Source organism: Heteronotia binoei, chromosome 3 (assembly GCF_032191835.1).
Source record: "Heteronotia binoei isolate CCM8104 ecotype False Entrance Well chromosome 3, APGP_CSIRO_Hbin_v1, whole genome shotgun sequence".
Classification (NCBI taxonomy): domain Eukaryota; kingdom Metazoa; phylum Chordata; class Lepidosauria; order Squamata; family Gekkonidae; genus Heteronotia; species Heteronotia binoei.
The window spans coordinates 158,174,016-158,189,122 of NC_083225.1; the positions used below are offsets into that span (position 1 = coordinate 158,174,016).

The 15,107-nt window shown below is 44.8% G+C and overlaps 1 protein-coding gene across 4 annotated transcripts in view; it reads left to right on the forward strand.

Moving 5' to 3' along the window:
- The window catches only part of STARD13 (StAR related lipid transfer domain containing 13), a 212,975-nt gene that overhangs the window by 179,148 nt on the left and 18,720 nt on the right, over positions 1-15,107 (forward strand). For all 4 annotated transcript variants that reach the window (XM_060234706.1, XM_060234710.1, XM_060234707.1 and 1 more), the window contains exon 7: positions 3,114-3,273. In XM_060234706.1, the coding sequence (XP_060090689.1) occupies positions 3,114-3,273 (160 nt within the window). The remainder of the gene's footprint in view (positions 1-3,113; positions 3,274-15,107) is intronic.

A 15,107-nucleotide genomic window follows, 5' to 3' on the forward strand; every position in this document is an offset into this window, starting at 1 on the left:
TCCCTATCACTACCATTACCTGAAGTTGTCCTAGGTAAACATCTTCCACTCACCATGCCGCTTATTTAGGTCATTATTTATTTATTTACTTCATTTACACCCCACCAAAGTGGCTTACATCATTCTCCTCACCTCCATTTTATCCTCACAACAATAGACCACTGAGGTAGATCAGACTGAGAAAGTGTGACTGGCACAAGGTCACCCTGCTAGCTTCCATGGCAGAGTGGGGATTTGTGCCTCCCAGTGCCTAACCTAACACTCTAACCCAGGGGTGTCAAACATGCAGCCCAGGGGCCGAATCAGGCCTCTAGAGGGCTCATATTAGGCTCCCAAGCAACTGGCTGTCATCTGCTTCCTTCTTCTTCTTTCTTGCTTCCTTCTGCATCACAGCTTGCTTTGCCAGGCTTGCTCAATCACATAGGAGCTACAGAGAAAAGCCTCTATTTTCTCCACTGGCTGAGGCTCCTCGTGGGAGAGGGATAGTTTGCTTCAAAGGAAGCTCTGACTCCTTCCCTCCCTCTCTAGGAGATGAGGAGGGGGAGAAGCATCAGACGATAGAAGAAAGAGAGGCTTGGCTCAGTAGCTTTGCTGTGCAATTGAGAGAAAGTTTATATATCTGCTAACTGGAATTACATTGTATGACACGCATGGCTTGGCCCGGCATGGTCTCATTTATGTCAGTCCAGCCTTCATAACAAATGAGTTCAACACCCCTGCTCTAACTACTAAACCACACCATAATGGGTTCTCCGTTTCATACAACCTACGTTCTCTTGTGCTTCAGTTCTACATAAATCATATTTCTTACAATGGTGCAACTGTACTTCTTTCTTTCCCCACAGTTATTTGCTAAAGAAATTAAAACCACTACATTAGAGAAAAAACATAATCCATCCTCTGAGCTTCATCCTGAAATGAATTTGGCATGGAACGTTTTCTTGCTGTGATATTGTAAATGAATGGTAATGATAAATCATGCAGTTTGAGATTACAGACAAAATAATGAGCCATACTGAGGAAACTAACTCCATGTGCTTTCAAAGTTTAATCTTCTGCCATTATTTATTGTGCTTCGAATTGTCAAGTGTTTTTTTAAAGGAAAATGTATTGTACTGAGCTAGTGCAAAGTTGTGCTGCAGAGAATGCTCTCTTGTAGAACAAATTATTAGTATACGACTGGTTGCCAGTGGCAATATATTGGTGACATAAAATTGTGCACAACATAAAGCCTCCTATATCCTGCCTTAGGAACAAGGAACATCTGCTAATGGCTAACCCTTTCCTTTCCCCACTTGTCTTCTGCATCAAACCCACTCGCTATCTTGGTTTATCCCTCATGACCCATCAAGCCAAATGCAGTCTACTAGCCATGTAGGACAGTTGCTAGGAGACCTGAGCAGGTTATTGCCACCTTCACTTGCATGGGCTTTCTGGAGAAAACTGCTTGAGCACTATGGGAAACAGGATTCTGGAGTAGACAGGTCTTTGGGCCTTATAGCCTACCAGGGCCTTGATAAATATACTGTTCTTGCTTCCTGACTTGGACTGAAGAAACAGGGAGACTACTTATTTATTTATTTATGATTTGTATCCCGCCCTTCCCACAAGTGGCTAGCTAGGGGTCTGAATTCATTGGTACATCATAGGCTCAGGCCTAATATACTGAGGGCTCTGAGCAAGAACTGTCTAACCTCTTTAGTAGGTTTGAGTCCAGTAGCACCTTAGAGATCAACAAGAGTTTCAGGAGATATCAATTTCTACCCTATTGTGTCTGACCAAGGGAGTTTTGACCCTCAAGAGCTCATATCCTGAAACTCTTGCTGGTCTCTGAGTTGTTACTGGACTCAGATCTATTTGTTCTACTGCAGACCAATATGGCTGCCCTCTGAAACTGTTCCTAGAACCTGTTGCTAAATGACTCCCACACCATCTTACATCTAATTGCTTGTACATGAATCCTGTTGAAGTCAATGTATCTGTGAACAACTGTTGTAGGGATGCACATTTATTACATTGGCCCACAATTGGAGGAGCCAGACAATTAAATTTGTATGCCTAACCCTAGCAGAACTATTGATTTGTGTGTGTTTTACCCCCGAACATCCATCTTTCTGTTTGTAACTTTCAGAAGTGAAGTGTAGAATCAACTGGTGCTGTTCAAAGGAAAAAGTTCAGATTCTCCTCTGGGCATGTTCAGGATCTTAAACATTTTGAATTAATCTTTCTGGATTATGGCATATAGTATTTTTTTTAAATGAAGACTCATAACACTTTGCAGAAACTGGTGCATGGGAGGGGGAGATGTCAGATATTAAGGAACTGCTTTGATGCTGCTGCAGGTTGTGGCTTCAGGAATGGTCCAGACCTGAACTGCTCTCCATGTGAAAGAATGGAAGGGCATATGATGTTCTTTCATTGATTGACAGCAGTAATACAGCCTGAGCCTTCTCATTGCCCACTTGCAGAGTTCTTGAAGGAACAATTAAATATATAAGTGAATTGATGGATTAATCTCATTCTTCTGAGTGCTGTAGCAGGTATAACTTATCTAAGCTCTTGGCTCTTAGTCCAGCTGCAAGGAACTAATGCAGGGTCTGGGTCAGGTGCTTCAGATGGGTCTACTTGCCCATCGTTAGAAGTGCCCCAGCACTCTAACTTCTTTTTAAAACCCTGTTGGAAACTAAAGTAAACAAACCATTTTCTGTAAGAAGTGTGTGTCACTGAACAGGGCCACAACAGTAAAATGCCCAAAGGGGAAAAGGAGAGGATGCCAACAAGACAGAAATTTGGGGCTTTGTGGTAAAAAATTTCAACTAGAGCTACATGTAAACTAACCCTAATAAAAAGAGTTATTTTCTCTCCCCCTCCCTTCCCCACTATTTCTTTTTGTTGTTGTTGTTTTCTCCTGTGGAATCTCTCATTCATGAAACAGGTTGTCATGGGCTATTGAGTGTGGCAATTATAATGTTTTTGTGAAAATGTGTGGCAACACATGAGTTATGTAGTTTGGCATTCGCTACATATTTACCTGGCATTTACTTGTGTTATTTTCTATGGAAAGAGAATGATTTTACATATACATATTATTAGCATGCTTGTACACATTTCAGGTCTGTGCCAAAATTCATGAAGAGAATGAAAGGTCCAGACTACAAGGATAAGAATGTTTTCGGTGTGCCTTTAATAGTCCACGTTCAAAGAACAGGGCAACCCCTTCCACAAAGCATACAGCAAGCCTTACGTTATTTACGTAACCAGTGCTTGGATCAGGTAGGTGTTGGTTTTTTTCATCTCTGCAAGTTTAAAGCTGTGCAAAACCTTCAGTGCAGTTTTATTCCTAGCTCAGATTCCAAGTGATGGGTTTTTATGGCTTTGAATTTTATTGTTTTGTTTTTGCTTCTGTTTGGCAGTGACTAGTATAGCCGCAGCACATAAAATATAACACACACATTGGAAAGCCTTTCTTTATAAGCACTCTATTTTGCCAACTCATGATGCTGCAGAAGTTTATCATTGTCAAACACTGAGTAAAGAACTGTTATAACAGCACTGCACAGTGACTAGCACAGCTCCTGCTGCTCAGATGCCCTGACAGTTTTAGGGATGTAAAATTTAGTACCTGATAAGCCTATTGCCTTTCTTCATGGTCTCTGCACAGTCCCACATAAGTCACTGTTTAGGCATCTTACTTGCAAAATGCTTTGTGATGTTTACTATGTATGCCATCACAACAACTCTGTGAACGATGGTACCATTATCCCTATTTTACAGATAAAAGGTCAGGCAATATAGTGAGTCCATGGCAAAGATAACACTCAAACCCATGTCCAGGGATACAGCTTTTAGTTTGTCCCATAGAAAGAGACTGATAACCGTTTGGATCCATTTTCACTAGAACTGAGAAATATTGACCCTGAGCCAATGATGCTTGTGTTTAAATACTCTGTGCAGACTGGTCCTTTTTTAATCTTTCATAATATACAAGCATTCCTCCCTTCCATCACATTTTAAAGAGAGTAAAAATATCCTGCTGAAATGTCAGTCTGGCACAATCAAAGGATAAGTGCATCCAAATTAGTGCTGGGGGGGGACACATGTGTTCATCCCTGCACAAAGATATGGTTAAGAAGTCTATATAACATGTTGTATCAATTTTCATAGGTGCAACACACTGAGAACACATGCCCTACATATTGAGAATCTAGAAACATACTGCTTTACCAGTCTTAACTAGTTTCATTAATTATCCACGTATAGCGGGATATGAATAAGGATTTCCACATTTGGAAAGCTTTGCAGAAGAACTGTTCCATGCCAATGGTCCAACTAGTCATAACCCTGGGTGTTCTGTGGTCCCAAGCATTTCTCTCCCATTTCTAAACAGCAGTTTTGCAAGAGTCTAGTTTAGATCAGTGTGGCAGGATAGAAGGTTTTAAAACTTTTTTTTTTTTTTTGCCATGTAATTTCCCTGACCTGAATTAACCATGCAGAGCTGCTATGTGCCTTTGGGGTAAACATTCAGGGAACATATGGAAAGCCTTTGTGTTAGCTCAAATGGCAAATAGCAGCCCCATTGTGGTCTTAATTTGAATTATGGAGCTGCTTTTTACAAGGGAAAATGTTTGGGAACTCTGAACATGGAACTTTAGTATGTCATCTAGTTTGTCCTTGAGCTACACTATTTTTTCCTACATGATTTATATTCATCATGTATTTACAGGAGAACTCTGTAGCATTATCCCTGTTGTTCATAGAACCACAGCCATATCTTTTTTGGGTTTCATGTTCACAGGAAAAAACATATTGCCTCTATTTGTGTGTTTTTTCATTATGGGCATTCTCAGAAATTGATATCATTTCTGTTCACATCAAAAGTCTTCCATTCCCAGAGGCAGGTCCTTTTCTGTGTTGGTGGTGGCTACAAGCATAGCCAGCTTCAAGAGGGGTTTGGATAAAAATATGGAGCAGAAGTCCATCAGTGGCTATTAGCTACAGCATATTATTGGAACTGTATGGGGCAGTGATGCTCTGTATTCTTGGTGCTTATGTGGGGGGGGGGGGGCAAAGTGGAAGGGTTTCTAGCTGCATTTGTGAACTTCATTTTTTTTTGGCCACTGTGTGATACAGAGTGATGGGCCAGTGGCCTGATCCAACATGGCTTCTCTCATGTTCTTATGTTCTTATGGTTTTCTGACTGTGGAACTTCCTCCAGTGGCTATTAGCTGGCACTAACACTGACATGTTTTTCCAAGTCTTTGGTAGCAAATTATATGTAACTTCTGATTATTTTCATTGCTATTATATTGCTTCAATATGGTTTAACGGGTGTTTTGTTTTGCTTAAACTTAAGTGTGTGCCACCATAAAGCTCAGCCTTGTTGTATTTGGGATATAGACATTTTTAAATAAAGTGGAAGACCTAGGGCAGCTGAGAGTGCTGGATCCTATAAATGAGTTCTCTGTACACGGGATAGCCTCTGCTGAGGAGCGCAGTTCCTCTTCCCCTAAATCTTCCATTTGCACAACAGCTCATTAGAACTACCGACCTTGCGCAAATGGAAGATTTAGAGGAAGAGGAAACATATTCTGACAGGAATGCCAGCCTCCAGCTGGGACCTGGGGATCTCCTGGAATTACAGTTGATCTCCAGTCTACAGAGGCGAAAATGGGTGCTTTGGAGGGTGGACTCTATGGCACTCAACCCCACTGAGGTCCCTGCCCTCCCCAGGCTCCATCCTCAAATGACCAGGAGTATCCTAGCATGGATCTGGCAATCCTATCTCTCATCCCCTACCTGTTGCTGGAGGGTGGGGGACCTGGCAACCCTAGCTGCAGAGACTGCCTAGTGCACACAAAACCCATTCATAGAATCCAACCAGCATCTTTACAGATAGGGGCAATTTCTCTTTTGAAAGGCAATGAATTTCCATTTCTGAAATCTCATTGCTGCAGACATCCCTGACTCAAAAAGAGTTAACTACACCAATGAGATAGAACTTATTCAGTTAACACTTCTGACCCAACCAAAGCTATTATGGTAATAATTACAATGCATTTGTTTACAAGATAAAGTCAAACTACTTGCATTTAAATATAGTTATGGGTTTGGTTTCCTATCTTGAGCTGAAGCTTAGCATTTTCCCAAGAAGATGAAAGGTCAAATGAAGATCACTATAAAAGGGCAGATGAGCAGAATCAGGATGTTATGCTTCACAAGATCTTACTGTGTTGTGATGAAATTGTTGGAGCAAGAATCTACATAAACCCAGTCTGACAGCTACAGTATGACAGCTGGTGATCTAGCTGCCAGGCTAGGTCACAGTGACCTGATCAGCAGACCGGCTTGAGCCGGCAGAAGCCAAGTGATGCAATCTGCTGAGTCAGCATGGCCAGGATTGGCTGCTTGGACTATATATGATCTGTGTGTGCATCACACAGGTCTCTCCCTGTGAGATGGTGGTTAGGCGAAGCACTTTGTCCGTGGAGGTGATATTGTATAGACTGCACAAGAGAGCACTTGTTGTGTATATATGTTAATACACCTTTTGGCCCTAGTTGCACGTGTCTGCCTGATTTTCTTTCCTGAAGCCCTGTGTCGGGCAAGTCATCTCCCTCACTCTGCTACTCCCGCTCCGACAGGGTTATGGGCCCAGGGCGGTTCCGCTGCGCGGAGGAGAGAGTTGAGAGTTGAGCTGACTGTGAGTTTGGAAAGAGCCGGAGGCGAGGAACGCCGGTGAAGGACACAGAAGCACCACCGTTCTCTGTTTGAGAGCCAGAGGGACGTCGGCAGCCAGCTGTGAGGAGGAGTCGGCACGATGGCTCAGCAACAGCTTGGAGTAGCCGTTGAGAAGCTCACCTCAGCCAACTACGCGGTGTGGAGCCTGAGAATGCAACACTACCTCAAGCGTGAAGGGCAATGGCTGTTCGTGAGTAACCCCCCTGCTGACTTATCTCCTGCCGAGACTGTGTTATCGGATAAGGCACTGGCCAACATAGTGCTATCTATAGGAGATGACCAGCTGGTTTATGTGCGAGGGAAGGACACTCCCAAGGCTGCCTGGGACGCGTTGAGTGCGGTGCATGTTAGCACCACTGCTGGTTCCCTCATGGCCTTGACAAGGAGGATGTTCCGCACCGTTATGCCGGCTGGAGGGTGTGTGAAAGATCACATCAAACGGCTAACGGACTGTTTCGTTGAGCTGGAGGCAAGAGGCAAGACTGTAGCTCCAGACGACAGAGTGTACATTTTGCTGTCGTCGTTGCCACCTGAGTACACTCCCCTGATAACTTCTCTGGAGACGGTGGACGTAGCGACCCTGACCATGGAATACGTCTGTGCCCACCTGCTTGACTTCCAAGAGAGAATTGCGGCCGTGAGCTGTCCGGGGGTGTCGGCCGGGCAGCGTGCTGTTATCGGTGTGTCCGGGAAGACAGCCAAGAATGAGCCAGCTTTTGCTGCTGGCAGGCGTCCGAAGGTGGAGGAAGTGGAGCCGACTGCGTTTGCAGTCCGTCGCTGCTATGGATGCGGGTCGTCGCAGCACCTGCTCCGAGCTTGCCCTGAGAGGGAGAAGAGGCGGGGGCGTGTGCGGCGAGAGCGGAGGACCGCCAGCCCGTGTGAGGAAGCAACCCGGCTGGTCACGTCTGCAGTAGAGAGCACAGGGTCTGCTTGGATTTTAGACTCCGGGGCAACGAGCCATCTCTGCTGCGAGAAGGAGTTGTTGAAAAACATTGACAGTCCTGAGCATAAGCATGTGAGATTGGCTGATGGGACCACTGCCAATTCTGTTTGCTCAGGCAATGTGGAATTTCCTGCACTGAAATGTATGTTGCAAAATGTGTTGTATGTACCCTCACTGCAGTCTAACCTGTTGAGTGTTAGCACACTGTTTGACCAGGGATACCAGGTGAGATTTGAGAAAACCTGCTGCAAAATCCTGGGAGGTGGGGGAAAGTTGCTTGTGACAGGAAAGAGGGAAGGTAAACTGTATGTGGTCCAGAGTGATTGTGCCCAGGTGGCTCAGGTGTCGAATGAGCCTGTGCACAATAATTGTATACATTTGCTCCATAGGAGACTTGGGCACTGCGGATTTAGGGCGTTAAAGAAAACCCTGGAGCTTGTGCCTAGTTTGAAAGTAAATCCTTGCAAATGTTACTTGGATTGCCAGGTCTGCAAGAAGACCAAAAGCAAGGCGTGTGCTGTTGCTAAAGAAAGCTCAAGGGAAAGCACACGAGCCCTGGAACTAGTCCATTTAGACGTTATTGGCCCATTGCCAAAGAGTCTGTCGGGGAGGAGATACTGCTTGGTGGCCACCGACGACCACACGAGGTACGCGTGGGTTTTCACCATGGTGCATAAGTCTGAGGTGTATAAGACATTCACCAAGTGGGTCAAAACAGTGGAGAGACAATTAGGGGTTAATCTCCTAGCTGTACAAACCGACAGAGGGGGGGAATTCTTATCTAACCAGATGAAACGTTGGCTGGAGAACAAGGGCATCGCCCACCGTCTGACGAACCCGGCAACGCCCCGAGAAAATGGGCATGGGGCTGTATTGCAGAATGTGATGTATTGCATGTTAGAGGATGCACAACTGCCAATGACCTATTGGGCAGAAACCATACATGCAGCTGTTTTTTTGCAAAATAGGGTTTGGTGTAATACTGTGAAAAATGTGCCTTACAGGTTACTGTTGAACAAGACCCCAGATTTGAGTTCTTTAAAAGTCTTTGGGTCACGGGCTCGGGTTGGCATCCACTCCACGAGTAGCGGGGAGGGGGATGTCCGGGCAGAGAGCCTAATTTTTCTGGGCTACAAGCCAAGGGCCAGGTGTTATCGTTTCTGCAATAGCAAAAGCAAGATAACACTTAGTCAGAGTGCCCAGTTCAATGAAGAAAGCAGCTGGCCAAGGTTGCACTCCTTGCAGAAACAATTTGTCCTGCTGCCAAGTAGCGATAACGATGTTGGAGCGCAGCCCAGAACTCCAGCCCAGGAGGTGGCACCCAGTGGGGCTGGAGAAGGTGAGCCGAATGCCGGCACAGAGCCTGACGAGCAGAGTCAGGAGGCAGAGCCTCAAATGCAGGAACTGGAGGTAAAGTGTGAGAGTCAGGAGGTTCAACACCCAATTACAGGGGCAGAGCAACCAGCCCAGGAGGTGGGAACAGAGCAACCCGAAGAAGACAAAGCTGGTCCAAGCACAGGGCCACGGGTGTCTGCCAGGTCCACCAAAGGCCAACGTCCCGCTAGGTACAAGTGTCCCTATGTCACTCTGACTGTCAATCCAGACCCACCCGGATTTGAGGAAATGTTAAAAGAAAAGGCTAAGAAATGGAAAGCCTGGGTGGCAGAGTGCGAGGCAAGGGAGAAGGAGGCTGAAGCCAAGCGTCTGAAAGAGCTGGCTGAACAGGAACACGATGATGTGTTTTACAATCATGATGAGTTCCTGAACCAATTCCGGAAAGGGTTCCGAGCTACGTAAATATGAACTGTAATGTTGCTGGTGGACATGTATGTAAACTGTGTAAAGTGTTTTGGTGCACTGGGTTTAAATAGATTAGGAGGTGTGTTGGAGCAAGAATCTACATAAACCCAGTCTGACAGCTACAGTATGACAGCTGGTGATCTAGCTGCCAGGCTAGGTCACAGTGACCTGATCAGCAGACCGGCTTGAGCCGGCAGAAGCCAAGTGATGCAATCTGCTGAGTCAGCATGGCCAGGATTGGCTGCTTGGACTATATATGATCTGTGTGTGCATCACACAGGTCTCTCCCTGTGAGATGGTGGTTAGGCGAAGCACTTTGTCCGTGGAGGTGATATTGTATAGACTGCACAAGAGAGCACTTGTTGTGTATATATGTTAATACACCTTTTGGCCCTAGTTGCACGTGTCTGCCTGATTTTCTTTCCTGAAGCCCTGTGTCGGGCAAGTCATCTCCCTCACTCTGCTACTCCCGCTCCGACAGAAATATGACATCTTGGTTTTGATTCTAGTGTAGTGATATTAAAGCTTTTGATTCAGGGGCACTTTTTCTCAGTAAACATCTATTGCCATGTGCTCTGACCTTCTGTCCAGCCTGTCAGAACATTGGCAGTGCATGAGGCTAGTGTTTTTCCTCTGTTATTGGCACTGACTGATGAGGAAAAAACACTGAAACAGTGATGAGAGAAAAAGAGCCAACATGTGTACTCATATTGGCTATAATCCAGAAAACAATCATTTACTCTCAGTCCCAAACAACAGCATTGCCCCCAAGCCACATAACAAGCAGTTCTGTAAACATTGCTCTGTGGGCATTGTTTGGAAGTGACACTTAAAAGTTTTGCTGTGCATGAAGCTGCGCATATGCATGAAGGGGCTTTGGATGCGTAGACCAGTTTTTGTGGTCCTAAGAGCAGGGAGGGCAGCCAGAAGGAAGAAGGAGGGCAGGGTAGAACAGATACACAGAGAATCAAACTGGAATAAACAGGCCAGAGCGTTATTGATTACAGCAGATTGAGCATTGGCATAGCATGGGGCATGGATTCAAGAATCAGGCAACACGTCTGTTGGTCAATGAACCCATCTCTAACTCGCCTGCTAGGGAAACTTGGATTGGCATGCAAATGGTCCCATGAAGGCACAAGCTCATATGTGGTACCGTTGCCACAGACCTGTAGCCACGGGGGGCTGTGGGAGTCCTGCCCCCTGACTTCCTGTTGGGGTGCCCTTACTCAGGGCCCCCAACCTTCTCTCTCTTCCCCTCCATGGTCGTGTGGGAGGGAGGGGTAGCCCCTACTGCAGTCTTAAGCTCTGCTCATGACCTGAGTTCGATCCCAGCTGAAGCTGGGTTCAAATAGCCAGCTTGAGGTTGACTCAGCCTTCCATCCTTCTGAGGTCGGTAAAATGAGTACCCAGCTTGCTGGGGGGGAAGTGTAGATGACTGGGGAAGGCAATGGCAAACCACCCTGTAAAAAGTCTGCCATGAAAATGTTGTGAAAGCAATGTGACCTCAGAGTTGGAAATGACTGGTGCTTGCACAGGGGACTACCTTTACCTTTTTTAAAATTGATGATATAGAAAAATGTTAGGCCTTCTACAATCTATTTGTTGGGATAAGGTCTTGTGCAATATATTGTTTGTGCAAACTGCATATAGGGATCATGAGGTGTGAGGCCTGTATCAAAACTTCCAAGGCTCTTGGCCCTGAAAAGCATCTCTCCCTCCTCCATTTTCTGCAGTTTAAAGGGAACTCTAAAGGAGATGTGGCATAACTCTTGTGTTGCTTTTAGATACAGAACTTAAATATATTACACGTTTGGCACAACAGTTTTCATTTTAGACTATAATTGAATTTACCCTGATGAGGAGCTAAATGCACCTAAAGATGTGTTGGGCCTTTACTTACCACTATATCATAACTCCCAAATGTCCTGGATCACCTGGGATTGTCACAATAATCAGGTGACAATTCCAGATAATTAAGTGGAGTTCTAGAAGCATGCCAAATGTTAGGTTTTCTTTCCATTTCATGGAGTTAACTAGCTATGAAAACCAGCAATGTAAAAGAAAAGAGGGGAAACGCTACTCAAACCTCTGAGAGTTCAGAGAATCCTGGAAAATTGGGTGTGGGGTTTCTGAACTGTCAAGCACACACCCTTGAATTCTTCATGGGTCTCCAGCATGTCTCTATAGCTAAGTGACTGTCATCCATTATGATATAAAAAGCAGAAAAACCAAGCCAACCACAGATAAAATAGTGCTTTCTACATACTCTGGATATTTCCCAGAAAAAATGTGATTTTATACATTAACAACAACAACAAAAACCCCTCTCTGATGAACTAAACACACTACTGAGGGCCCCAGCATAGAGCTGTTAATGCTGGTTTGGAAATTGTTGGTGATTTGGGGGTGTACTTTAAAGAGGGGAAGGAATTCAGCAAGAAAGTAATGCCATAGAGCTTGTACCCTGAAACTGCCATTTTCTCCATGGGAACTGACCTTTGTAGTCTGGAAATCAGCTATAATTCCAGCAACCCGCCCCTAGCTTGTCAAGAAAGTAGGGTTGCCAAGTCCAATTCAAGAAATATCTGGGGACTTTGGGGGTGGAGCCAGGAGACATTAGGAGTGGAGCCAAGATCAAGGCTGTGACAAGCATAATTGAACTCCAAAGGGAGTTTCTGGCCATCACATTTAAAGGGACAGCACACCTTTTCAATTCCTTCCTTCCATAGGAAATGATGGATAGGGGCACCTTCTTTTGGGGCTCATAGAGTTGGACCCCCTGGTCCAATCTTTTTGAAACTTGGGGGGTATTTTAGGGAGAGGCACTAGATGCTATACGGAAAAATTGGTGCCTCTACCCCAAAAAACAACCCCCCCCCAGAGCCCCAGATACCAGCAGATCAATTCTCCATGATTTTCTATGGGAATAAATCTCCATAGGGAATAACAGAGTTCCAGCAGACATTTCCCTCCCCCCACCCCCCCACCCCGCTTTCTGATGACCCTGAAGCGGGGGGAGGGCCTCCAAACCAGGGGATCCCCTGCCCCCACCTGGGGATTGGCAACCCTACAAGAAAGTGGTTGGTGCCTATCACAAAAGCAGCAAAACCAAAGCCACCTGCAGATGAGGTAGGAACCCCCACCCCAGCTATGCAGAACAATATGATGTACATTTACAAACCACCACCCCCCACCACCACCACCACCCCGACCTGTTGAGAACTGAGTGTGCTCAGGAGTCAGGGAATGTTAAGAGCAGTTGAAAGGAATGAGGGAAATTAGCCTGCTCAAGCTCCTGGGAGCTCATTAAAGCTCTCAGCTTGTCATTTTCTGTAATAAATCTGTGTTTGTGCTTGGTTATTGTGGATTTTTTGCTCTGCAGTGCCTCGGGGAGACCCTATTGTTGGACTATATATGAATTCTGGAGAGCTGCATTAAGTTAGAGCTTTAAAAAAATAAAAGTTGGTTATAGTCAAATCAATTAGGAATTTGTTTCTAACAGGAAACAGGGATTCTTTACAAAATTATCCTGAGACTTGCACATCATTGTTTTAAAAAATCTCTACAAATCACAAATCTATCAATGTAATTATGAGAAGAATCCAGCAACAGTATAAACATATATTGGAAATACAGAGAAGCTGAGCCCCTGTAATTTTAAAAAGAAATGTACCCAACTCTGTTCCCCCCCCCATCTTTTTTTCCTTTTACTACATCATCTCTTCCACTGTGAAATGAGCAGAAACATCTCTAATAGATCTCAAGTGGTATAACAGAACTTCACTTGGGAATAAAAAATGTGGTTTGTGCACTGAAATTTGCCTTAGGGAATTCCATTCCACTATAAAAGGATAGCGTTCTGCAAAAACACCTGACAGCTCATTTGAAGGATTACCAATTCCTTGCAGAAAAAGAAGCACATGATAAAAATATATATCAGAAACTTTGTGTAAATATTCCCTCTGTAATCCCCACTTTCCCACTACAGGCAACGAGAGAAAAAAAGGGAAGATGCAGAAACAAAAAGAGAAATCTATCTGAAAATAATGTCCATATCAAACTAAGATTTTTCTTGGTAATTGACATATAACATAGAAATTTTACTTAACTAACTACTGCTGCAGTTGATGAGATAAAAAGACATCCTTGCACTGAAAGACATCTCTAGAATCTCTGGAATATTTATTTTACAAAATTTATAGCTTGCCATTCTACCCTCGCAAGGGCCATCAAGGTGCTAAAAATTTAGAACATACATGATAAAACCACATTTTAATCATTAAAATCAATCTCCCTTAATACACATATCAATAAAGCAATTTAAAGTTGGGGTTGCCAACATCCAGATGGTGGCTGGAAATCTCATACTATTACAACTAGTCTCCAGGTGACAGAGATCAGTTCACATGGGGTAAATGACCACTTTAAAAGGTGGATTCTATGGCATTAAACTCCACTGAGGCCCTTCCCGTCCCCAAACCTCACTCTTCTCAGGCTCCACTCCCAAAATCTCCAGGTATTTCCCAATCCAGGGCTAGCAACCCTAGTTAAAATATGTAGAAATACACAAAAACAGCAATTAAAATGTTGGTCAGGAAGGAAGATCACTGAGAGAATGCCAAACAAAACAAAAGTCTTCACCTGCTGGCAGAGGGTGGCAATAGAAGAGGACAGAAAAGTCTCTCTGGAGGGAGAGTTCCAGAGCTTTGGTGCCATGACTGAGAAGGACATCTCCTGTGTTGCCACCCACCTAATCTCAGAAGGTGGGGGTACTTGCAGCAGGACCTCCAAAGATGCCTGGTGGTTGGGTAGATTCATAAAGGAGTAAGCAATGCCTTAGGTTTGCTGCACCTTGAATTGTACTCGGAAACAAATTGGGATGGGCCAAGAGTGGAGTGATATCCCTGTGACTCACTCCAGTCAACATCCTGTCTGCAGAATTCTGTACAATTGAAGTTTCTGTACATTTCTCAGGGGCAGCTGTCAGGACCTTGAGTCAAGGAATAATACAGCTGGTAAAAGGCACAGCAGTTTATTTATTCCATAGGCATCATATCTTTGCTAAGACTAACGTCTTAGCCCAGGGACTCTCCTTTTAACCCCTCGCCCCAACCGTTACATTTTCAAGTACAAGCGTGGCAAAGGTTTTGGCACAACCCCCTCCCACCCTCCGTGGAGTCCACCCCTAGTTTCGCACTCCAGGTGACTAATCTATGCTTCCTCAGCTCTGACCTTGAAGTCAGTGGAAACAGCTTAACTACTAAGTTCCCAAGATAAGCATGCAGAGAGGATGAGCAAAGTGAAAGTGCACCCAAGCAAATTGGTTACAGCACAAAATATGGCAAGAGGAATACAGAGGGGATGGCTCTTGACCGCAGCTCCACATTGAGTGCATTACAGTAATCTAATCTAGGTGTAGGCAGGACACACACCAAGTGGCCAGATTTTTTCTGCTCAGGAAAGACCTCAGCTGGCTAACCAGTTGGAGCTGGTAAAAGGCACTCCTGGACACAGCTGCCACCTGCTTATCCAGCAAGAGGTCTGGGTCCATGAGCACCCCTGTTAACATGTATTGTATATAAGGTACATCCCTGTATTGCGAGAGGGAGTTGTTAATCTACCC